Genomic DNA, 21,890 nt, shown 5'->3' with positions numbered 1-21,890 from the left:
TTTTTTTAAAGGGACACGGGACTAGTAAATAAAATGTAGAGAAATAATAATAATAATAATAATAATAATAATAATAATAATAATAATAATAATAATAATAATAATAATAATAATAATAACTACCAGTGACCGTCTACAGGTTCTTTGTGGGATGGGAGCAGTCTCAAATTCTGTGATTGCAGAATCTGCAATCTGATGCACAGCCTAGTAGGTGGCGCTGAAACACCTCAGTCTTGGCGTTAGCCTTCGAAGAAGAAGAAGCTAGCGCTTGTGAAGAAGGAGGAGGAAGTGTTGATTGTTTTGTTTTTCTTTAACTTTTGGCTGTGAAACGATAAGGTAAGATATTACATTATTACCTTAATGTACGATATTCATAATTTTGGATACACTCTATAACGACATTTACCCAATCTGGAGAGTTAGTCTGGAAACTTACAGCAAGCGATTTTGTAACGCCTTTTTGTTACGTTGCTAAGCTAATGATTGCTAACTTTAGCCTGAGGTGAATTTTTCAGTCATCTGAGGAACTAGCTCAGCGGTCAAGCAGTAAAAAGCGGATTTATTATCGTCTCAGAATCAGCGGAAGAGCGTGTTTTAAATGTCTGTATAACAAGCATTCCTTTATTTGTAAAAAAAAATATATATATATATATATTCTTTTTGGATGCTGGACAGAGCTAGTCCAGCACTGTAATCTGTTTTGTTTTCTTTCTGTGTGCAGGAACGTACAATATCACTATGAACCTGGAGCGACTGCCCAATGAGGAGAAGCTCAGCCTTTGCCGAAAATATTATCTAGGTGAGAGTATTAATATTAATCCTCATGTTCCTTTTTTATACAGTTGTACTTCCTATTCCTGTTTTGTATATTCTAGGTTAGTTACACTGGCTGTGAGTCTTTTTTTTTTTAAGTTAAGGCGAAATTTTGAACTAATGCGCCTAAAAATATTTCAGTGGTTAGTAAATGATTAGTTCTGTCAAATATTTTTATTTATTTCTCCAGGTGGCTTTGCGTTTCTCCCCTTCCTGTGGCTTGTCAATGTTGTTTGGTTTTTTCGGGAGGCCTTCTTAAAGCCAGCCTACACTGAACAGCTACAGATAAAAGCATGTGAGTTTCAGAACCTTTTAAAAATGTATTTAGTATTCAGTTTTGCACTCTGTATTCAGTCTTGTAGTTTTTTGTCAGTAGCTGTTCTTTGGATGTCACTCTTGTAGGATTCAATTTGTTTCCTCAATAAACATTCAGTCATGACATATGATATTGACAAAGGTTGTCAGTGTGAATTCCATGTTCATTTTACATGCTTGCACATTACCAAGTGTGTCTTCATCCTATTTAAAGAGTTTTGGGTAATACTGCACTTTTCATAAGCTTGAGAAAATGAAATAGTTTGTTTTTGTAGGAAAAGTTGACCATGTAACTTTTTAGATCTGGTTGTTTTTTTTGTTTTTTTACAGAAGTTGTATTCATCAATATACATGATCTCTTACCTAAAAGGGGAAAAAAGGATTTTAAAAATAAATTAGTTTTTAATAATATAGTAAGTACTTTTGCTATATTTATACAAATATAATTCTTATGATAATGTGGCCTTGTATAGAATAATTTGGGCTTAAATTCTAATTTTCTGATAAGAACTTGAGAAAGGTTTTACCCACTTTAAAAAAAACAAAAAACACTGCCCTATAACCATGTACGTATTGTTTGTTTTTAAAGCAATGCTTTAAGCAGCCAACTTGATACTGTACTGTGTTGTTTTGACCACTGTTGGACAGTAACTAATTTTATTGCTTGTTTTTCTGTCTGTCTGTCTAGATGTGAAGCGTTCGGCACTAGGGTTACTGTTATGGGTAGCAGTGCTCACCACGTGGATCACCATATACCAGCACTTCAGAGCAGAGTGGGGGGAGGTGGGAGATTACCTCTCCTTTACCATTCCCCTAGGTATCCCTTGAGGTTGTTTTTTTCCCCCCCCTCATTTCAACTGATTAGTCTTCTCAGTAAAACTAATGATCCACTGTAATGGGCCAAAAAATTTTTCTCCCTGAACAACAGTGAATGATTTTTGGCAGTTGTTTTCCTGGTTTTTGGTCAACTAAATCCAACTAAATGGAAGAGTAAATGTTACCTATCTTCAAGAGATAAACAATGTAGGACCCAAAACCATTTCTGTGCTCACCAAGACATTTGAGTAAGTTATTTGGCTTTAGAGAAGGGTAATTCATCTTTTGAAATAGGCAATGTTTCTGATCATGGAAATTTTGTAATGATAAGATAATGAACAACTCACTAATGTTTTTGTTTTTTTTGTCTTTGAACTGTTTATTGTGGTATGGTATGATTGTGCACTATTTTTACTTCTGTGTAAATAAATAAAAAGTATCCACAATGCTGCCAAGTTACAATCTTACTCAGTTGAATTTGGAAGTTGTTAGAATATTGTTATACCACTGAATGCACAAACCTGTATAGTTGTGTTTTGTTTTTTTGTCATATGTGATCAGTGAACTGTTTTGTCTCCTTATAGAATGTATATACCTCTCATTGTCACATATGCCAAATCTCCCAAAGCCCAGACGACCACTGGCGCCTGTTGTGAAATCCAATAAGTTAAGCCCTCCAAATGTCTCCACTTCCCTGTCATCCTTTATGAGTCATAACATTGAGAGCCAATTTTAGTCACAGTCCAAGCTTAAATGACACTGCTTACAGGGGGAAACGCGGCAACCATATATGACAGTTGGCTTCACTGAACTGCACTAAAAACAAAAAGCATTAACACAGAGGGTAGACTAAGTAAAGCAGGCAGTCCATTTATAAAACTGACTCATTAAATCTGATGTATTAGGACTGAAGTGGTTGAAAAGAACTAGTAAGTAGGTAAAATGTATTTATTCAGCACTTTTCACAGGTAAAAATTGTTTCACATTAAAAAACCAGAAATAAAAATAAAATAATAATATAAAACAATAAAATAAAAACATAAAGCAACAAGTTCATTAAAAGATTGTATAGAAACGTCTTCAGCTGCTTTTTAAAAGAGTCAGTGGAGTCTGTACAGATGGTGGAAGAGAATCCCACAACCTCTGTGCCACTGCCTGCAAAGCCCGATCACCACGAATTTTGAAACTAGTACATGTGACCTACAGCAACCTCTGACCTGAAGACCTAAGTGTTTGGGAAGAAGAACGAGCTTTCAACAGGTCAGAGATATACCGGGGAACTGACCATGTAGAGCTAAAAGTTAAGTTAAAATGAAAATTTTAAAGTGAAATCTAAAATTTTACTGGCAGTCAAAAATAAGCCAAAACTCGAGTAATATGCAATCTAAATGTATTTTATGATGTCTACATTATATTGCTAAAGGTCTAAAAAACCTCATAACTATGGGGAAGGACAGTGGTTTACTGGTAGTACACGTGCTGTAGCATGTGTTTAGCACGCCCCTGCTGTCACTGTCCGTCTGGTGTCAACCAACAAGGGTTAACGTCGTCTTTTGAATTTATTTTTGGACAAACCTTCCTTGACAACCAACCTTAGGCATACAGCTCTTAACAGCTTTGATAATTACACATGAATAGTCCGCATTGGTGCCACTGACCGTGTAAAAAGGCTGCATGCTGTAACTTTGATAATGGCCAATAACAACGTTAATTAACAATAAGCCTGCAACAGCTGTGTCACTCTCAAAATAATAGGCCTACACGTTTATCTGTGACCATGCCGGAACACCCAAGGGTACGCAGTCCAGAACATAACAGAAGCAAGGTGTCCCAGGATGAATTCCCAACTTATTATGCAACTCCACTATAAAACACGCGGCACGCAACAAGTCAGTCTCATCCAGGAGCCGAGAGAGGAGAGAAGCACAGAGAACACAAGCGCTGTAACTAGAGCTCTTCTTTCCACTCCAGAGAATTTAAGCAAAGGTAACTGCTCAGTGCTTTATGTCTTGTAGCCTCGGGTGCTGTAGGCTTAACTGCTGTTTAGTCAGCTCTTGATTTTTCAAACTTTGTGCCTACTAGAAATGGACTTCATCCTGCCACCCACTATGCCAGCTGGTGGTATCCCCTGGGAGAAGGTTTTACCACCTCTTATTCCACGGCTCAACGGGACTTATGGACAATATAATTGGTCCCCAAAATTAATCATTCCAGAGACTGATAATGCCAGCTCTGCAGAGGTAGGTCACTTAATTTATTTACATTTTATACTAACATATGTTAGTATAAATTGTCCATGGTTCTCATTTTAACTCATTTTACACTGTGAACCACATACCCACTTAAGGTCAGGCTGTGGTGTAAAACCTTTGAAACTCCCCTTTCTGTCAATGTAAAGAGGTTTAACCAGCAGATATCCCTGATTTATCTTAGTATAAGAAAAAAAAGAATTTAAACAATACATCTGATAAAGAAATCCTGCTGTAGTAAATGTAAGACATCTGTCATCAAGGCTCTTAAATTGTAAAAATTTAATGTGTAAAATTACAGAAAGAGTCCTGGTTGCTCATTGCACAGACTGTCCTGTAATAGTAACACTTTTTGCTTATTCATAGATTTATCTATTTTTAATACTTTAGTGGAGAAATAATGGCCACGGGGGAGGTATTTATCAGGAGTAAAAGCTGTTAAACCACCAAAAATACAGGTAAAAGTACACAAAAAAAGTGTCCCCTCCACATTTTCAAAAGAAGTTCAGTGGATCAGACTGGAGTCTTTGTCAGGCCAATTCTGGCCCCTGGACATGTTTGACAACCCCTGGCTTAAAGTAAAAGGGGAAAAAAGGAGTCCTTTACATTTTTCTGAGCTTTCAGTCAGATCCACGTCTTATTGAAAAGCTGTTTTCAGTTTCCCCACACTGAAATATGGTTAAGGATATCTACTGAGTGCAGGCTGCTGTAAGGAACTTTATGTCTTGTTTAATCATGCAGAAGTGTTGACTCCTGTTGTTAGGTAACCTGTGATGACAGCGGATTTACAGTTCAAGTTGATGTGAAACATTTCAACCCAGAGGATCTGATCGTCAAAGTCATAGGAGACTTTGTAGAAGTGCAAGGAAAGCATGAAGAGAGAAAGGTTGGTATGCTGAGGTACATGGATATTTTTTCTCCATTTTTGTGCTACACATCTCACTTCTCATCTCTTTTGTGTTAGAAGGACGGTCCTGGATTTACAACACGGCAGTTTAACCGTCGCTACCGCATTCCAAAGGGAGTGGACACCATGGCTTTGGAGTCAGCGGTCTCTCCAGATGGGATCCTTATCATATCTGCACCTATGCTGCACACTCAGAGCTACACACCTCTTACTTAAATTGCATTAACAGACGACACTAAAACCTCTGCCATCCTTACCGTACACAAAAATAAATCAGCGGAAGCCTTTATGGTCACACTGACAAAAATGGCAATAACTTCAAGCTCCTGCACTCGCAGCAGAACTTGGTATGTGCCAAAGCACACATCTGCTCTGTTCCTGGCACAGTTCTAATGTTCCCTGCACTCCAAGGTTTGTATATACTGCTCTGCTAATACTCAATGTTACATAATGTTTCAAGTAACCACTCTACTTTGTAAATATTCTCTGTTAGCATTTCCAACTCCTGCTTTTTGTGTGCAACTTTTGTACATGCACAGTGTTGTGAATAATAATCCACCGAGACACATCTCCAACCTTTATTGTAGAAAAATGTCCTCAAAAATATAAATTAACTTTATTTCTTTATAAAATAAAAAATAAATAAATGTGACTACACAAACTGTCTCTTGATGTTCTTCAAGTAACTTGTTGCTCTTCCACAAATTCATTTAAGATGGAGTCCACCTCACTAACAAAAAACAAACAAACAAAACAACAACAACAACATAAAAAAAAAATCATTCTTTTTCTGGCAATCGACTCTATTTACATGACTGTCAATTGATTCCAATAGATTATAAGAAAAAATTAATGCTAGAAATATAAACAGGAAAGGATTCTAATCATTACAGTAATGGTGATAATCTAATTCAATTTTACCTGATCTGCTCCTTCACCCATTTTCTCTGTTTGCGAAGAACTTGTAACAGAGGATCATCTCCAAACTCTTTTTCATCTGAATCTAAAACAAAAAATTTAATCTGAGTGAGAGGACAGATACTACAATATTATAAGCTTATCCTTAAAAAAGGAATGAGATAACAGGTTTTTTTCTATGTTAATTCCCATTACACACACAAAAAAAAAAACAACACCAACAAAAAAAACTGTTGTAGGGTTTTTGAACAAAAAAGTTAAAATATGGGAAAAAGCATCTATTTATGTAATCACCGCAGCTGTTTACGGGCTAAAGATTGGTGCCTTTTGCCACCATAAGCTTACCTTCGGCCTCTTGCAGCAGCTGTGAAATGACCTCCATAGAGTTCAGGGCATTGCTTGGAGGAATTGGCGGTGGTGAAGGTGCAGAGACGGTGCAGGAAGGAGAATCAGATGAAACAGGAATCTTTTTTGGAGAAGAGGAATCCACCGTAGGAAACAGTACCTCTGAAACTACCTGTTAAGGTCAAATGAAAACACCCCAGTTAATGCATATTAATTACCTTGATCACATTGAACCTTATGACTAGTGTGGCATCTAAAAAAGATGTGCGGACATGCATAGTGAAGGTAGACCTGTAATTATATTCAATAAAAACTTGTGTGTATTTTATTTAAATACTTCATATACAGTCTTCTAAAGACCAGATCTGTCAGTGGCCTTTACAAATGATTAATTAAGATTTGTAAACAATCATAAATTGCCAAAGTCTGAGAACAAACAGACAGCTTTCTTTCACTTTATCAAATATACTGCAGAGATGTCACAAATGTGGGAGAAGAGAAAAACCAGAAAAGACCAAATATGCACACAGCCTCTGTGGCTTCAAATAAAGAAATAACACTGAACATTTTCATGTTTACCTGTCCTAATGCATTGCGGATAGGAGATGGTGGTGGTTCATGATCACCAGCACAGCTTTCACTGGGAAGCTCCTGTCTTCTCTCTGGTTGCTGCTGCTCTTTACATGATGTGACCTTTTTGGGAAGCTTTTGATGTAATGAATTCCTGTTTGTGAAGAATAAATCCCACAAAATGTTAACGGTATCAAACACATATTTTTTTTATCACTAAGACTTTTAAACAGTGCCCATATTTCAATAATTCACCTTGCTGATTTCTTTTGCTGTCTAGCGAGTGCTGCTTCCTCCTTCCCATTTACCTCTGATTGCTTCATCCCCATTTTCTTTTTCTTGTTCTTCTCAGACATTTTTTGGTGATCAGGCCACTCTCTCTCAGATGGCGCAGGTAGAGTGAGTGACACGCGTTCACAAAGAGTTAATTCTCCAAGGCTTTCGGGGACTTGGGTCTTTTTGTGAAGAACTTTGGTTTGTGACTCGTCTAACCTTTGTGAAATGCTCTGGTGCACTTTGGCATGAGATGACTGGATGGGACATGGCAAGACGTCACAGAGAAAATGCATGTGGGAAGGAACATGGGCAATGCTCTGCAGCTGAGGGACTGAACCAGAAACATTGATGGTGGGGAATAGCGAAGGGCCTGGAGCTGGGGGACAGAACCTCTGGGCCTCAGTGGTTTCTGGCTGGGCATCAGTGATGTGTGAATGAGTATCTCTTTGTGAGAATTGAGGGGGTTGGGTACCCTGCTGTTCCTGAAGAGCAAATTAATGTTATTCTGTAAATTTGTGCAAAGAATATGGATAATGTAACAAACAGTTTGGTTCCAACCTTGTAAGCTTGTTCACTGATGGAGGGATAGCTTAACCTCATGGACTGCCAACCAAATGCATGAGGACTGGAGGCTTGCACAGACAGGGGCCTCTCTCTGGCTTGTTCCATTTTCCTCCTTAAACGCCACTGGAACAATATGTCTTCCTCTGGACGGGTAGGAGGCACCAAAGAAGGCATGACAGATTTTTGGAAGGACACACCATGAGCTGAGTCTGAGCTGGCCTTTGCTGTAAATGTTAACACACAGTTTAAAACACAGCAGCACGCAAAATAGAATCTGTCTATAAATAACAAAAGGTATTCTAGTCCACACTCTTCCCCTACCAGTAGTATTTTTGAATAAACTGGGAATCAAAGGTTGCTTCACTGGCTCATCTATACTGATGGGAGAGGAGAAATCTGAGCATCCCAGCCCCTCTGAGCTGACAGGGACAGATCCATCACTCACAGAACATTCACTGTTAGAAAAAAAAAAAGTTACTACAACTGAAGTCATTTATCTTTAATATTGCTCAACAGTTTTTATACCCCCTCAGAAGAAGTCTGCTGGCCTTTTCTTGAAGGTGCAGGATCTCCCTGTCATCAAATTCACCCTGTGATGTGTCGGACAAAAGCTGGGAAACAAAAAACATGTTTTTTCATATAAAGACTTGCAATACCGTGTAAATAAATCCTCCCAAATAAATAAACACGTTTGCAGGATTTTAATTAAAAGGGTAATGCATTTGTTCTTAGCAGGCTGAACAACGTGTCAAATCTGGTTGCATAAACGGCGACTTCCCAGGCATTTAATAAACACATAGACTTCCAAATGGAGTGTGGTGCTGAAATGGAAATGTTTATATGCAAACTTAGTCGGAATAAAGTGTTGCTTCTGCAGACAATCAGAATCCCAGGCACTTTGGACATGTGTGGTGTAAATCAAGGGACAATGTAAACCCTATAATCCACTGTGACAGCATACACAAACAATAAAAACTGAATAATTGGTGGTGCCTTTCCCCCCATCTTATGGATCTGTTTTTTTTTTTTCAAGAAACAGAAGCAGATTTGCTACAAAAATTGATACATTATGGCTTATTTCTTCTTAGCTTATAAATACAACTCACACTATTGGATCCTCTGTAGGGAGAAGGGGATCTGTTATGGTCACGCCGTGCAGATGGATCATAAAGAGCAGCATCCTGGTCCTCTTTCAGAAGTTGGATAACATCTTTTCAGAGAAATACAGTACACAGAAGGATTCGATAGAATTAAGCAGCTGGTAACGGGGAATAAAATACACCAATGACTGTAAATATAGTGCACCTTCGTCTGTTGTTTTAGTTGGTGTTGAACTGCTGAGAGATGAATGTGACATCCACCAAAAAGGTGCCTGCTCTTCTCCACTGGCAGAGGCCACCTGATGGCGCTCCTCTCGACTCTGTGGCTGACCATGGCGAAAACGCTCTACATATCTGACAAAGCAAAGGTCAGATTTAGTTAAAAGAAGTCACATGCAAAATGAAATAAAAATAATCTGGGTCACTATGACATTGTCATCTAATCATGAAAAATTGTCACTGTGAAACTATTTTTTAGTTCTGTTTAAGAAAATTACAGAAGGCATTAAAACATACTTTGCCAGCAAAGAATCCTCCTGGCATCCTTGAACTTGGGAAACACTGGAATTCCCCCTTTTTCCAGATTTTTTGGGTTCGTCCATGTCAGATAAGGCAGTATTTCTATCAGGAGAGAATTCAAAGACAGTGGAGGCCTGGGACTCTTTAAGAACAGGTTGTCCATCAATGGAGGAAAAACGGTCATGCTTCTTAGACAGCTGCTGGCTCTCTTGGTTTAGATTATGTAACTTTGTTCTGGATTGCTGGTTTAAACGTACAGGACTTAGTGTCTGCAAGAAGAACAAAAAGGATAGATAGATAGATAGATAGATAGATAGATAGATAGATAGATAGATAGATAGATAGATAGATAGATAGATAGATAGATAGATAGATAGATAGATAGATAGATAGATATCACAATGAGAATCTGTTTTTCTTGCAGTATATTAACTGTTTTTGAAAATAAAACATACAGTTTTTTTCTCTTTCTTTGAAAGGGGTTGGTTGCTGGATGGGTGGTAGTGTGCCGTCCTCACTTTCGGTGCTGGTGGGAAGGGATTCTGCTTTGTGAGCACAGGTCCACTGTAAGAAGAACACATATTACCAACTATAACTTCTTCTGTTTAGGGTGCTACAAAATGTGTCATTAGATCCTCACCTGGAATTCATAGCAACCTTTGGAGGTGACCGATGAGACATCAACGACCACAAGAAAGCACACACAGTTTCAACGTGGGCTTGGTTTACCTCGGGCACCCCAAATCATATCTGGACTGAGGTGTTAATCTGAGTGGGTTACTTAGCTAACAAAAAGACGATGCCCCCATTACTGAACTCTTCCGAGTTTACTTGTCTACACACAAAGTTACTTCAAATGCCAGAAATTCCCTTTAAGAATATAAATTACGCTTCTCCGTTAGGCTCTATGAACATCTATTTATCATTCAAATTTCACGTTCTGACTAAAAACATAGTAACTTCGCGTTTATTTTACAAACCCACCACATTCTCGATGAAAGTGGAAGAGAGCTTTTGTTGTGTATCCCGAACGTTATTTACTACACGACATACAGCCAATAGGGAACGAATTAAAAATGATTGATATAACATTTGACCAATCATATAGGCGGCCCGGTTTGCACAGGCACCAATCAGCTAATAGGAAATTGGCAGCGCGCGGAAGAGGAAAGTCTAGTAAGGGTATGCGTTTGTCAAAAATAAGCTAAGTTAGCAACAGTAGTTTGGCCATTACTCCACAAACCTTGGTATAAATCATAAACGACTATTGTGCTGTATCTTTCTATTAACTATATGGAAGTCGATAGGGATAACCGTTATTTGCTTAATGGTTTTAATAGCTAAACGTAAATAACGTTATATAGCTTAACTGTTAACCAGTGGTTACGGCTAATGCAGCTAACTGTTTGTAAACGGTACTACACAGCTAGCTTGGCTAACGGCGCCGTTAGCAAGGAATCAAACATAATTTATTGTAAATCTAAATAATCGAAACAGCAAAAGTGTGGTTTTAAAAGTCCGTCAGTTCCCACGGGGTGTTTATAGAAAGGCGGACACAATGCAACACGTCAAGATCAAGACGGAAAGGCCAGGTACCAGCAACTGTCAATATTTCCTTTCCTTTTCCGTTTCAGATTTTCCAAATTTTTGTGTGGTATAAATTCTTGTGATTGTTTTGGAGTACATTCGCTTGTAAGCTTGAGTGGTTCGGATTATACAGGATTATACAGGATTCTTAAAAGCTAAGTAATACAGGTGGCGAGTGTCACCTAAAGTGAGTATTGTTGTTGTCATTAATTATTTCATTATTACTTTTGCAGACTTAGACGGGGCTGGTGCACGCAGCAAATTAGAAGCGGTCTTAAAGGGACTGGTAGAGAAGAGTGAAAATGAAAGGTTAGCAAAATTAATTGTTTAGCATATAATTATTACAGAATCGATTTATTCTTAATAACAAAACTAATATAAAGATGTTTTCAGCAGAGAACAAAATGAAGGTGACCCAGGAAAATTGTCAGCAGACTCTTTGAACAAGTATGGACCAGTGATTTTGGTTTTATTTAGTTTTTAATGATCTGCTAATATAATATTTTACAATTGGGTGTGCTGATTCAATGATTTTATTTAAACATTTATTTTTTAATTGCAATTTATGCATATTCCACCTGTTGTCTCTAGGGATTTATCGCCAACATCGGCTGGAAAAAGGCAAGTGTTTATGTTTTAATTAAACTCGACTTGTCAGTAACTTTTTTCTATTTAGTAAGTAAAATTTTATTTATATAGCACCTTCCAAAACAAAGATCACAAAGTGCTTCACAAAGAAATACCAGGGCATTCAAAACAGGGTATATTTAGACTTTTTTTTTATCTGTCTGTCTGGAAATGAAAATATAATTTTACGTAAATTGTATGAGAAATTACTTTGAATCTCTTTTAAGCTCCAAAAATATATTTCTTAAAAAAACATTTCTTTTGCAGACCGTCGGCTCGATTTCCACAGCACCGGAGAAAGAAGCGAAAAGAGATGGATGAGAGCATTCCAGAAAGCAATCAGCATAAGCAAAGTAAATGAATGAAAAATGATTGGAATTTTTCTTTGATGTACCTTGGTTACTGTGTAACCATCTTGTCTGTTGCACTTGTGACCGTTTTCTTACCTTTAATTAATTTCTCTCTTGTTCTGCCTTTACTAGATGCTTACGTTATTAAGTTGTTTGACCGCAGTGTAGATCTGGCTCAGTTCAACACCGCCACCCCACTGTATCCTATCTGCCGTGCATGGATGAGGAATAATCCTTCTGTTCGAGAACCAGCTGCTTCCCCCAGCTCCCCACAGGGCATGGTAGAGGAAGAGGTGGGGTCATAAATGGACAAGATGCTGGAGGTTTTATTCAAATGTGCAACCAACAAATGCACAAAAAAACACAGGGGCACATTGATTTAAATTTAAACTTATCTCTTACATCTACGGTAACTTAAAATGAGGTCTTTTAAATTTTGCTAATGTGGAACTTTGCAGGGTAGAGTGTAAGGGCCCTTTCTCATAGGATGTGGCACGCGCAGCTCTGCGCTCTTAACCCAAGGTCTAATGTAATTAAATTAATTGTTTTCAAAGTAACTGCAGTACGCTGTGTGCCAAACTATTGTCTCCTTTTGTTTTCCCTAGTGCAAATGTAACTGACTTGTTACACATGTTTTAATCAACGTTATCTGAATAAGACATAATGAAACTGTTTTTAATGGATGATCCCTACAGTGACAATATTTTTGAGTGAGGTTGTTTGTGAGACGAAATGGTGCATAAAATGTATTTGAAACCTGATTGAATCTGATTGTGTACTCGTACTTTTGTTTTAGTCAGTGCCTCCCCAAAAACAAAATGGCATGTTATGGCATCAATAAGTATTGTTATTGGAAATAAGGGTTTAGCAGTAATCTTTTTTTTTTTTTGCCCTAGGTTACAGACACAATCAACGGTAAAGGTCAGAATGTGTACCGACTTCCTCCTCCGACCGCCTGTCCAGTCAACTCCTCTGGTGAACCCACCAATCTCAGGATCCCGCCTACTGAAAAACCAACTGTTACCAAGGTTCTTGTATAATATGCCTTTCACCAAAGTTATTATTGCATTGTGATTTGTTTAATTTTACAGATCTGTTCATACATGAAGGTCTTCAGGTAGTAAGACAAAACCATGAATTTTAACTACCTCTCTTTTCACAGTTGACAGATGTTGCTGTGTCAGGTTCTCTCATATGTGACCACATGGAACGTTGGAAAAAGATAAGGCAAAAGTATGTTTTTCTTGAAAAGTCATTTATGACAAAAAATAATATGTTCTTGGTTTGAAATGATTTAGTCACACACTGTAAACAACTAACTTTGTTCAAGGCTTCACCTCTGGACGTACTTATTCAGATGTTATTAATTTCACCAACTCTTTAGGGAGAAAGGGGTGTAACACTAATGACCAGGTACAAATGAGTGAAGGCAAACGTCAAATCTTTTAATGGATAATGAAAAGTTTTTACAGTGTGTGTTGGGGGAAAACTCTGTAAAAAACCCAGGAGAAATAAAGACACAATGAGACAAAGTTACTTTCTTTATCAAACGTGTACACGGGTGAGCTGCTAAGGACAACTCACACCATGCACAGTGGCTTGGTAATTTTTATAGGAAAGACAGTGAGAACAGGATAAGAAAATACAAAACAAATAAAATAAACAACTCCATATGTGGCGCTAGTCTCGTCAGCAGAGAGCTGGGAGAAGGCTGTGAGAGATAAAACAATCTAAAACAATATGTCCCAAAACAGTATGTCTTTGCTGAGAAAGTCTAAAAAGATTATTCTAAACTAATCTAACCATAGGCAAAGGGCAGACAAGAGGCATCTTTGTACATTTAAAAGAAGGTAAAGAAACATAGAATCATTTTTCCTGTAACATTCCCTCCTGTTTAACTTATTTTAAATGTATACAACAATTGTCTATGAAAATTATTTATTAAGTATCTTAGGCAATTTTTAATTTCCAAAATCTTCAAAATGTCAGCATAGCAGAAATGGCAGTCATTTGGTCTAAAGAATAAAACAAAAGAAAATAATAAAAAGAAAAACATAGTAAATGAAAATCATAGTAAATGAAATAACAAGTGGAATAAACAAGAAAAAATAATAAAACTACAAAAAATAAAGGATAAAAACCTTATATTTTAAAACGAAAACTTACAAAAAATAAAAGGATGAAAAGTAAAATGAAAACTTTATATTTAAAAATGATGAAAACCTAATATGTAAAATGAAAACTTCAAAAAATACAAGGATGAAAACCTTATACTTAAAATGATGCAAACCTTAAATTGAAAACTTTATATGTAAAATAATGAAAACTTCATATTTAAAATGAAAACTTTATGTTTAAAAGTCAAGACAAAAAAAATAAAAGCATGAAAACTTGCATAACCTACTAATGTTTTAATCAGTGCATGATCACTTGACAAGTCATTTTTAATCACCACGTCATTTATTAGCAGCTAGTACAAGTTCTCCTCTAACAGAATTGCAACGGGATGTTGTTCTTCTTCAGGCACGGCAACATAAGCAGTCATTGTAGTTGTTATCATCTTTGAAATCATTACTCTTAGACATGGCGGTGTAGCTGCTCCAGATGTGTGGTCAGTGACATATTTCTGCAGAATGGTCAAATTCTGCAAAGCTTCATAAATGTCTCCTCCAGTTTCGTATCCATCAGGGATAAAAGTGCAACATGTTTCCCCGATCAGCTTGCAAACTCCTCCTTGTGATGCTGTTAGCAGGTCTAGAGTCAGTCTGTTCTGCAGCACCATCGTTCTGATGGCCTGCTGTTCTCCTGCTAAGACGGTTCCCAGGGTCTTAGTCAAGTTGATGTGTCGTAGCAGAGCATATCGGTTGATTTCCACATGATCCCGCACCTCGGCAACTCCAATGATCAAGCTCTGTAAGAATTTCACTCCTCCTCAGATGCGAAACTCTGGTTCCTTTACTGCTGGGTGCCGTCCGTGCACATCCTGTCTGGTAATGAGTCTTTGTTTGTAGTATCATTCGGTAGCTGTAGTTGGAGCGACAGTTGAGGCTCATCAGTGTCGCGTTACTGGCACAGGTTTCGTTGAGTGAACAGTCCATACACTTCCTCTCGTTCCTTGGTGGGCAGAAAGTGTATATGTATTTGCATAGCAGTCAGTTTTATTATTCAAGTAAGCTGTAGTGTTCATAAACTGCCACCAGAAATTAGTGGCATAGCCATGGGGAAACTTGGTGTACTTTCCTTTGTCATACAGTGTCTGCCTTTTCTCCATATAACGTGACTTGTTGTCCCTCATGGAAGCAAAGATGAGGAGCCCGGCCATGGTCAGGGCCACTGCAGTTGTTAAGAGCCACCACCTCATGACGACGGGACACACCCTCCTGTCGCGAGTAGACCCCCCGGCCAGGAAAGCTGACCCCTCCACCGGGCGAGATCACAACAAGTGGGCGAGCCTGCCGTCAGCTGTGTTTAGATGGCTTCACTTACTGGCTCTGATGGATGCAAGATGGTCGTTCCGCTATTTTGCAAGCTCCAGTTTTTCCTTTGGAGCACTTTGATCAGAACCCAGTCACCGGGCTGTGATCTGCAAGACACTTGATAGACATCATTACATTCTTCGTCATTTACAATCATCTCTTTATTTTCCTACAACTTAGACATACATTTTGCTACTGAAATTGTATCTGCCTTTTTCACTGGGTAGATTTCTGGCCACTTTGAGAATACATCTATAACCACTAGGGTGTATTTTTACCCTTGGCATTCATTTAGCTCAATAAAGTCCATATGGATTGTGTGGTCTCAGGTTTCCCTGAGCATTATATTTTTGACACGTCATGCACGTTCTGACAAATTGTTTTGCTGAGGTTTCAAAATTTACAGTGTAGAATTTACAGTGTAGAAATGAGAGTATTGTGTAGAATTTACAGTGTAGAAATGAGAGTTGACAATACTGGTCAGTCCCCCCGTTGACAAATGCGTACAGCCATGAGTCACTAATGCCGCCATTTTGTGGAGGAATTTTGGCAACACTGGCTTGCCATAACACATCATTAAGTCGTTTGTCAGAACTGCACCGTGTTTTAGCCATTTTGCCTGCTCTGCTGTGCTTGCTGCTTTTTGTTCATTTTTCAACACATCCAGTGGAATCTGATGTGTTTTTACTGCCATCAATGTGATGTTTGCCTGTTGTGCCGCCTATTTTGCTGCTCTGTCAGCAAAATTGTTGCCTGTAGTAATGAAAGAGTCAGTAGGCGTTGTAAGAGGTTGGCATGCTGGTTTGCCAGTTGGTGTAATCATTCCTCTGGTTTTCCAGATTTTTTGCAAAATGATGCACAGCAGAGAAAACATACTGGCTGTCTATATAAATGGTTATTTGTTTATCTTTGTGTATTTCACATGCGCAACAATCTCGTGTGAAGTGACCTTCCTCTCCACGGTTCTAGCAGGCGTTGTCTCTATGTTATCTGCTGTTTCTGCGTGGCTGTCTGCAGCCTTGGTGTTTGTGACTTTGCTTGCCTCTCTGCAAATTAGTGTTTTAGTCTGTTGTCAACAGTCAGCCTTATTTTTAAGTTACAGAATGCTTCTCCCTTTTTTTGTTTTTTGTTTTTTTGTTTGGGAGAATAGATGCAACTCTACATTTTCACTTAAGGCAGTTTCAGATAATTTCTAGTTCTTCAAACAATGCATGGATCTCACACATTTCAAACTTTCAAGTTAGGGTTGTTTCCCATTTATACAAATATATATTTAACTTTGCATTGCTCACAGCTCATAGCTCACAGCTCTAAACCTAGGCATTTTTCAATCATATGCCTAATCACTATGTGTCACTGTGATTCTCAAGTATTGTCACAAGTTCGTTTAAATTCATTTCCAAAACCAACAAAATAATCAAACAAAAACAAAAAACATAAACGTGTCAGGACACAAAAGAAAAAGAAAAAAAAATGCTGCCAGTCGAACAAGGCAGAAGTCTGCATATGTTGGCTTGTAATAGCATGCAGCTTGTAACATGGTAGACTAATGTGCCTGTGTTAATTCAGCTCCATATTATTGTGTGAAGTTGCACTGGGTTGGGAGTGGTTGTGTGTGTGTCACATTTTTGGTGAGCCAATGGCTGGAATGAGGTTGGACTAATTAGAGGCAGGTGTACTTGATTGCACTGATACACTGGTCTTCTTATAGCCCACACTACAAACACTGCTGTGTCGTTTTGTCTCTCTGTGCAGGTATGTAATGTGATGAAATCAGATATGTTTGGGATGGATGGGTTTTGCGCTATGAATTTTATATTAGGTGTGTCGTTTTGTCTCTCTGTGCAGTCCAGGGCCTATTATATGCCACAGCCTAAAGGCAGCAGAGTTCCAGAGGCTTGAGTGACCACTGACTATATGCTTGCAGGGTGGTGGGTCTCCAAGGACAACTTCTAACCCTGTTAAAGGCAACATGTGGAGTGCAACTTGGCTGTGTGGCATAGCTGGCTCTGGCCTTGGGACTGTGTGTTTTTATACAATTCATAAGTGGGACACTGGACTGTTTTATCTTTTATCTCTTGATATATTTTTTGTCAACAAATTATCTTTTAGAATTTTATTGACTGACATCTTTTTGCCCACGACTGAGACGGTTGGTCAGACCTAGAGTCTTTCTTTGGGTGTGTTACAGCAGCTTCTGCTCTAAAAGAAACAAATAAATAAAAAGAAAAGAAAATGTGTAACATGCTCATCAGCTTAGCAGTGTTTACATATTTAATTCAGCTTCTCAATCCTGTAGTTTTAGCTGTTGTCTACAGGGTTTTGCTTATTGGTTGTTATTATAGGTGTGCTCTATATCTCAGCAATGTGTCATTCTAGGATGATAGGTTTCAAGCTGGTCAAGTGCCTCTATGCACTTCATTAGTTTAGTTATTCTCTGTATTGTCTTCATCTCACATGTCATTACACTGAGTTTCAGCAAACCTTAAGCTTGATGCAGACTACTGCTTAACAATTATCCACCTCACATCATAACCGATTAAGGTGCCTCTTCATATTAATATTATGTCATTGTTAATATTATCCTCTTTGTCTTATATAACAGCAATAGCATATTATAATATTTTATTAGTGTGTACCACTATACTACTACTGGGCCAATTTGATAGTTAGGATCATCTTATTCAGCAAACAGATAATTTTGAATTCATCCAATCTGCGGTCACATTTGTTCTCTCTGTTGCATGGCGGACCAGGCAGTTCTATTATAATATATTATTTATATTTTATTTTGTATCCATCAAGGGCTTCAGATGACCTGCAGAATCATCCTTTTCCCAGGGTGGAGACAGTTACCTTCTCACACACTGTCCTTGGCTGAACAATGACACAGCCTTAATATACCTTATTTATTTTATTAAAATATTTTCGTGTGAATTATTTGCTTTATATTCATTTTATACATTGTGGGCATGGTCATCATGCCAACTGTGTTTCATTGTTAATATCACTTTACAGGTTGTTATCCTTGCTATTATTAATTTCAAATACTCTAAAGATAATTTCTACTGTAACTTTCCCTTTGTTCATCTTTATTTCGTACTTTTTATATTTATATCTACTCAGTGGGGTCTGTTTTCAACCCTTTTAAACTACTACAAAACTACTGTGATCTCTAGTTTTCACCTAATAAGGGATTATTATGTTCTTCCTGATATGGGTGTTGCTGCAGATGCGGCTGCAGGAGTGAGTGATGGTTTACTAAAAGGATTGTGGGAACTGCACAGTGTCTCGTCTTCTGGTTTTACTAAACTGGCAGTTGGATTCTGTTCTCCCGACTGTTTATATTTTGTTTTCTTAAATCTCTCAGTTTACAGACACTGTTTTTGTCCGGCGTCTGGATTTTTCTTTTCTCACCACTGCTCGTCAGCAGGAGTGAGTTTTAATTTCACTTGCTTGATTACCCATCTTATTTATGTATTTACTTATTTTTGTTTAAGTAATATATACACAATACAGCTGCTATCACCTTCGCTGGTATTAGAGACGAGAGTGGTTGCTCACACGCCCTTCTACTTTCGGACTTTTCCAAAAGCGGTGTGAACTTTACGAGACGGAACTCGACCGTTCTCTCAACTCACCAGCACGTCAGTGAATAGCAGTAAAAGAAAAACACAGTAGGAGCAGCTCAGTCTCTTATTGGACCGTGAAAAGTCAGCTTGCTCCGTTAGTTACAACAATACACACACATACATTCACATTCACACTTATTCGCGCGATCGGAACCCTTATCATAAGGGGAGCTGCCAGTCTTTCTGTAGACGAGCTACTTATTCCCTTGACCCAGCTGGGGGAGCTACTCAGAGCTCCAAACCTAACCCACAAGAGTGGGGAGCTTCCAGTCGACGAGCTCCAAGCTACCAGCCGACGAGCTACTTTAAACCCACAGAAGTGGGGAGCTTCCAGTCTCGACGAGCTACTTTCGCTATTTTAAATTCCCTGAATTTAAAATACGATTTTACGCAAGATTGTGTCAGTGTGTCTGTATCTACCTGGTCAGTGTCGCCGGGTCTGGTCCACCTCGATCGGGCCCCACCACCGTGGGTCGCTTTCTAAGAACGTTGGCCAAGACTCGAATTTAACGCCCTTGGTCTTTGACCACACACCTAGTATGTGGGCTGTCGACAGACGAGCAACGTGGACTGGTCACGGAGATGGGACACGATGGAGGCGCTCCGGCTCCGAAGGACCAAGAAATGTTGGGGGAAAACTCTGTAAAAAACCCAGGAGAAATAAAGACACAATGAGACAAAGTTACTTTCTTTATCAAACGTGTACACGGGTGAGCTGCTAAGGACAACTCACACCATGCACAGTGGCTTGGTAATTTTTATAGGAAAGACAGTGAGAACAGGATAAGAAAATACAAAACAAATAAAATAAACAACTCCATATGTGGCGCTAGTCTCGTCAGCAGAGAGCTGGGAGAAGGCTGTGAGAGATAAAACAATCTAAAACAATATGTCCCAAAACAGTATGTCTTTGCTGAGAAAGTCTAAAAAGATTATTCTAAACTAATCTAACCATAGGCAAAGGGCAGACAAGAGGCATCTTTGTACATTTAAAAGAAGGTAAAGAAACATAGAATCATTTTTCCTGTAACAGTGTGATTTACCACAAGAGGACAGCAACAGGCTGAATAGAGCTAACAAAGAAATGAATAAATGAGGCTCTGAGCTGTTTTGACTAACTGTGGAAATCCAAATTATAAGATTAATAGATTATGTAATACATGTTTAAAATAATAAATTAATATTTAATCGTCTAAACATAAACATAAACAGCATTTTTTTTTTTAAACAAAAAACTATTTTTTCCTTGTTATGTCAAGGTGTCAGCTCAGCATAGAGCTGTGTGTGGTACTGTGGTACAACCAATGTGCCTGTGAAGTAAAACTGCCTCACAAAAACAACATTTGTCAATAACAGACAGTGTAGTTATTCTATGCATTTTTTTAATATAAAGGATTTGAAGTATTCCTGAAAGACACCTATATGTTATCTGATCATATTTGGGCTCAAACAGGTGGATTTGTGAAGTTAGTCATTGCACCTTTCACAGTTTGATTTCACAGCTTGTGCAAAGCCAGCCAGTCAGCATGTTCAGTGACTCTAGAAAGTCAAAAGAAAGAAAGAAAAGATAAAACAAGGGCACAGGTTTTACAATAGACTGAGCCATGGATATTGAAATGTAAAAATATGACCTTCAATAATGCTCAGACTTAAAGTTCATCTGCCAGTGTTTACTCTGTTCAGTGTCTTTGGTGATTGACGAGCTGTCGTCTTGTGGGTATGAAGTAGTCTTTGTCATGGGACCCAAAATATAGCTTTGCAAAGTTTGATCCTCCATGAGTGCCACCTGCTGTTTAATAACTTTATTGAATTAAGAAGGGAGACTAAACAGTAAAATTTTGTATGTGCCTGTTTCATTTGGAAACAGCTGGACAAAAGGAGCGATCACAGTTGAGCAGTTGTATTAAAATTACTTCAAAAGGCTGGCTCATAAAAATTGAACATTTAGCCCACCTCTGAACTACCATTCCTCCTCCTTCTAATATTGTTATTGCTGGATGAAAACTGTGTATGTATGAATTTTCAGTTAGAAATGTTCAAAATCAGATTTTGTTATGTAGCAAGCATCATGTATGAAAGTTTTTATGAATCTTTTAAGAAGGAAAATAATATAATTTCAGTTTATTTCAAGGAAAAGGTAAAAGGTGCACAATTGAACTATTTCTTTTTTCTTTTCTTTTTTTCCATAGATGGAAGGAGTGCTCCAACAAGAATCAATTAAGATACAGTGAGAGCATAAAGGTCCTTAAGGAAATGAAGGAGCTCTATGATCACTGACTGGCTACTCTGTAGCTCTCCAGTACAGAGAGGACTTTGTTGGAAAGAAGCAGTCAGTGCTTGAATACACCTGTTTCTACACAGTCTGACTCATAGAAAAGCGTGTACATTTTTTTTTTTTATTAATTTGTAAAAATCTAGTGTATACATCTAACTGTTTCATCAGTAGTACTTTCCAGACACAATGACTTGTAAAATCTCAAGATTAATGAAATGTGTATTAAAGTGCTTTAATATAAATCTCTTCCACTTTTAGTTTTACTTCTTTAATCTTGGCATGTGTTAACGCGCATCCTGCAGGTAATGAGGTATATATCATGACTCATTCTTTCATTTGTATTCACGTCACACTTATAATAGTCATTGATGAAGTACCAAAACCTGCTTATGTCTTAAAATTTGCATGTCATTTTGCATAGAGTAAAATACACAAGTGTGCAAAATTCTTGAGCCACTTTTCATAAACTTTATATTTCGGACTCTCTTAGGCAAGCTTTCTTGTCATTTCTTTAAGTAGTCTCCAGGTGTAGTTCTCCAGGCTTCTTGAAG

At 38.0% G+C, this 21,890-nt stretch overlaps 4 protein-coding genes across 8 annotated transcripts; 3 read left to right on the top strand and 1 right to left on the bottom strand.

Annotated features, from left to right (window-relative positions):
• Nucleotides 1-202: 202 nt before the first annotated feature.
• Nucleotides 203-2,390, top strand: psenen (presenilin enhancer, gamma-secretase subunit). Its single transcript, XM_026184370.2, has 4 exons — nt 203-336; nt 722-799; nt 1,004-1,108; nt 1,817-2,390. The coding sequence occupies exons 2-4, from the start codon at nt 739-741 to the stop codon at nt 1,954-1,956; spliced, it is 306 nt and encodes a 101-aa protein (XP_026040155.1). The 5' UTR covers nt 203-336; nt 722-738; the 3' UTR covers nt 1,957-2,390.
• Nucleotides 2,391-2,884: 494 nt separating this feature from the next.
• hspb6 (heat shock protein, alpha-crystallin-related, b6) lies at nt 2,885-5,761 on the top strand. Of its 2 annotated transcripts, none has more exons than XM_026184369.2 (4): nt 2,885-3,930; nt 4,027-4,184; nt 4,957-5,079; nt 5,161-5,761. In XM_026184369.2, the coding sequence occupies exons 1-4, from the start codon at nt 3,780-3,782 to the stop codon at nt 5,314-5,316; spliced, it is 588 nt and encodes a 195-aa protein (XP_026040154.1). In that variant the 5' UTR covers nt 2,885-3,779; the 3' UTR covers nt 5,317-5,761. The 2 variants fall into 2 exon arrangements, with proteins under 2 accessions (XP_026040154.1, XP_026040153.1); XM_026184368.2 differs by having other exon boundaries at nt 5,158-5,761.
• On the bottom strand, nt 5,665-10,511 carry proser3 (proline and serine rich 3). The gene is made up of 14 exons (XM_026184361.2): nt 10,377-10,511; nt 10,033-10,049; nt 9,848-9,956; nt 9,390-9,661; nt 9,079-9,227; nt 8,880-8,983; nt 8,299-8,384; nt 8,095-8,228; nt 7,768-7,997; nt 7,189-7,691; nt 6,943-7,087; nt 6,364-6,535; nt 6,022-6,103; nt 5,665-5,830 (listed from the first exon to the last, which is right to left on the bottom strand). Exons 1-14 carry the CDS (start codon nt 10,494-10,496, stop codon nt 5,779-5,781), a joined length of 2,175 nt encoding a protein of 724 aa, XP_026040146.2. The 5' UTR covers nt 10,497-10,511; the 3' UTR covers nt 5,665-5,778.
• On the top strand, nt 10,452-21,581 carry lin37 (lin-37 DREAM MuvB core complex component). Of its 4 annotated transcripts, none has more exons than XM_026184364.2 (9): nt 10,452-10,574; nt 11,213-11,288; nt 11,376-11,426; nt 11,571-11,600; nt 11,874-11,959; nt 12,089-12,249; nt 12,853-12,984; nt 13,119-13,189; nt 21,254-21,581. In XM_026184364.2, the coding sequence occupies exons 1-9, from the start codon at nt 10,469-10,471 to the stop codon at nt 21,339-21,341; spliced, it is 801 nt and encodes a 266-aa protein (XP_026040149.2). In that variant the 5' UTR covers nt 10,452-10,468; the 3' UTR covers nt 21,342-21,581. The 4 variants fall into 4 exon arrangements, with proteins under 4 accessions (XP_026040149.2, XP_026040148.2, XP_026040150.2 ...); XM_026184363.2 differs by having other exon boundaries at nt 11,373-11,426; XM_026184365.2 differs by having other exon boundaries at nt 10,535-10,984; nt 11,373-11,426.
• The last annotated feature ends 309 nt before the right edge of the window (nt 21,582-21,890 follow it).

The sequence above is a fragment of the Astatotilapia calliptera genome, chromosome 11 (genome assembly GCF_964374335.1).
Source record: "Astatotilapia calliptera chromosome 11, fAstCal68.1, whole genome shotgun sequence".
In the NCBI taxonomy this organism is placed as follows: Eukaryota; Metazoa; Chordata; class Actinopteri; order Cichliformes; family Cichlidae; genus Astatotilapia; species Astatotilapia calliptera.
Note: the sequence above shows the minus strand (reverse complement) of the source record. Positions and strands in the feature narration are given on the sequence as shown.

Excerpts from the sequence above, each read along its gene's own strand:
- proser3 (XM_026184361.2), bottom strand. The coding sequence starts at position 10,496 with ATGATTGGTCAAATGTTATATCAATCATTTTTAATTCGTTCCCTATTG. Across the intron at positions 6,536-6,942 it reads TCCGCAATGCATTAGGACAG|GTAGTTTCAGAGGTACTGTT; the intron begins GTAAACATGAAA and ends TGACCTTAACAG. Across the intron at positions 5,831-6,021 it reads TGGGTGAAGGAGCAGATCAG|TGAGGTGGACTCCATCTTAA; the intron begins GTAAAATTGAAT and ends GTTTTTTGTTAG.
- lin37 (XM_026184363.2), top strand. The coding sequence starts at position 10,469 with ATGATTGATATAACATTTGACCAATCATATAGGCGGCCCGGTTTGCAC. Across the intron at positions 11,427-11,570 it reads TCAGCAGACTCTTTGAACAA|GGATTTATCGCCAACATCGG; the intron begins GTATGGACCAGT and ends TGTTGTCTCTAG. Across the intron at positions 13,190-21,253 it reads TGGAAAAAGATAAGGCAAAA|ATGGAAGGAGTGCTCCAACA; the intron begins GTATGTTTTTCT and ends TTTTTTCCATAG.
- psenen (XM_026184370.2), top strand. The coding sequence starts at position 739 with ATGAACCTGGAGCGACTGCCCAATGAGGAGAAGCTCAGCCTTTGCCGA. Across the intron at positions 800-1,003 it reads TTGCCGAAAATATTATCTAG|GTGGCTTTGCGTTTCTCCCC; the intron begins GTGAGAGTATTA and ends TTATTTCTCCAG. Across the intron at positions 1,109-1,816 it reads ACAGCTACAGATAAAAGCAT|ATGTGAAGCGTTCGGCACTA; the intron begins GTGAGTTTCAGA and ends CTGTCTGTCTAG.
- hspb6 (XM_026184368.2), top strand. The coding sequence starts at position 3,780 with ATGAATTCCCAACTTATTATGCAACTCCACTATAAAACACGCGGCACG. Across the intron at positions 3,931-4,026 it reads TCCAGAGAATTTAAGCAAAG|AAATGGACTTCATCCTGCCA; the intron begins GTAACTGCTCAG and ends TGTGCCTACTAG. Across the intron at positions 5,080-5,157 it reads GAAAGCATGAAGAGAGAAAG|AAGGACGGTCCTGGATTTAC; the intron begins GTTGGTATGCTG and ends CTTTTGTGTTAG.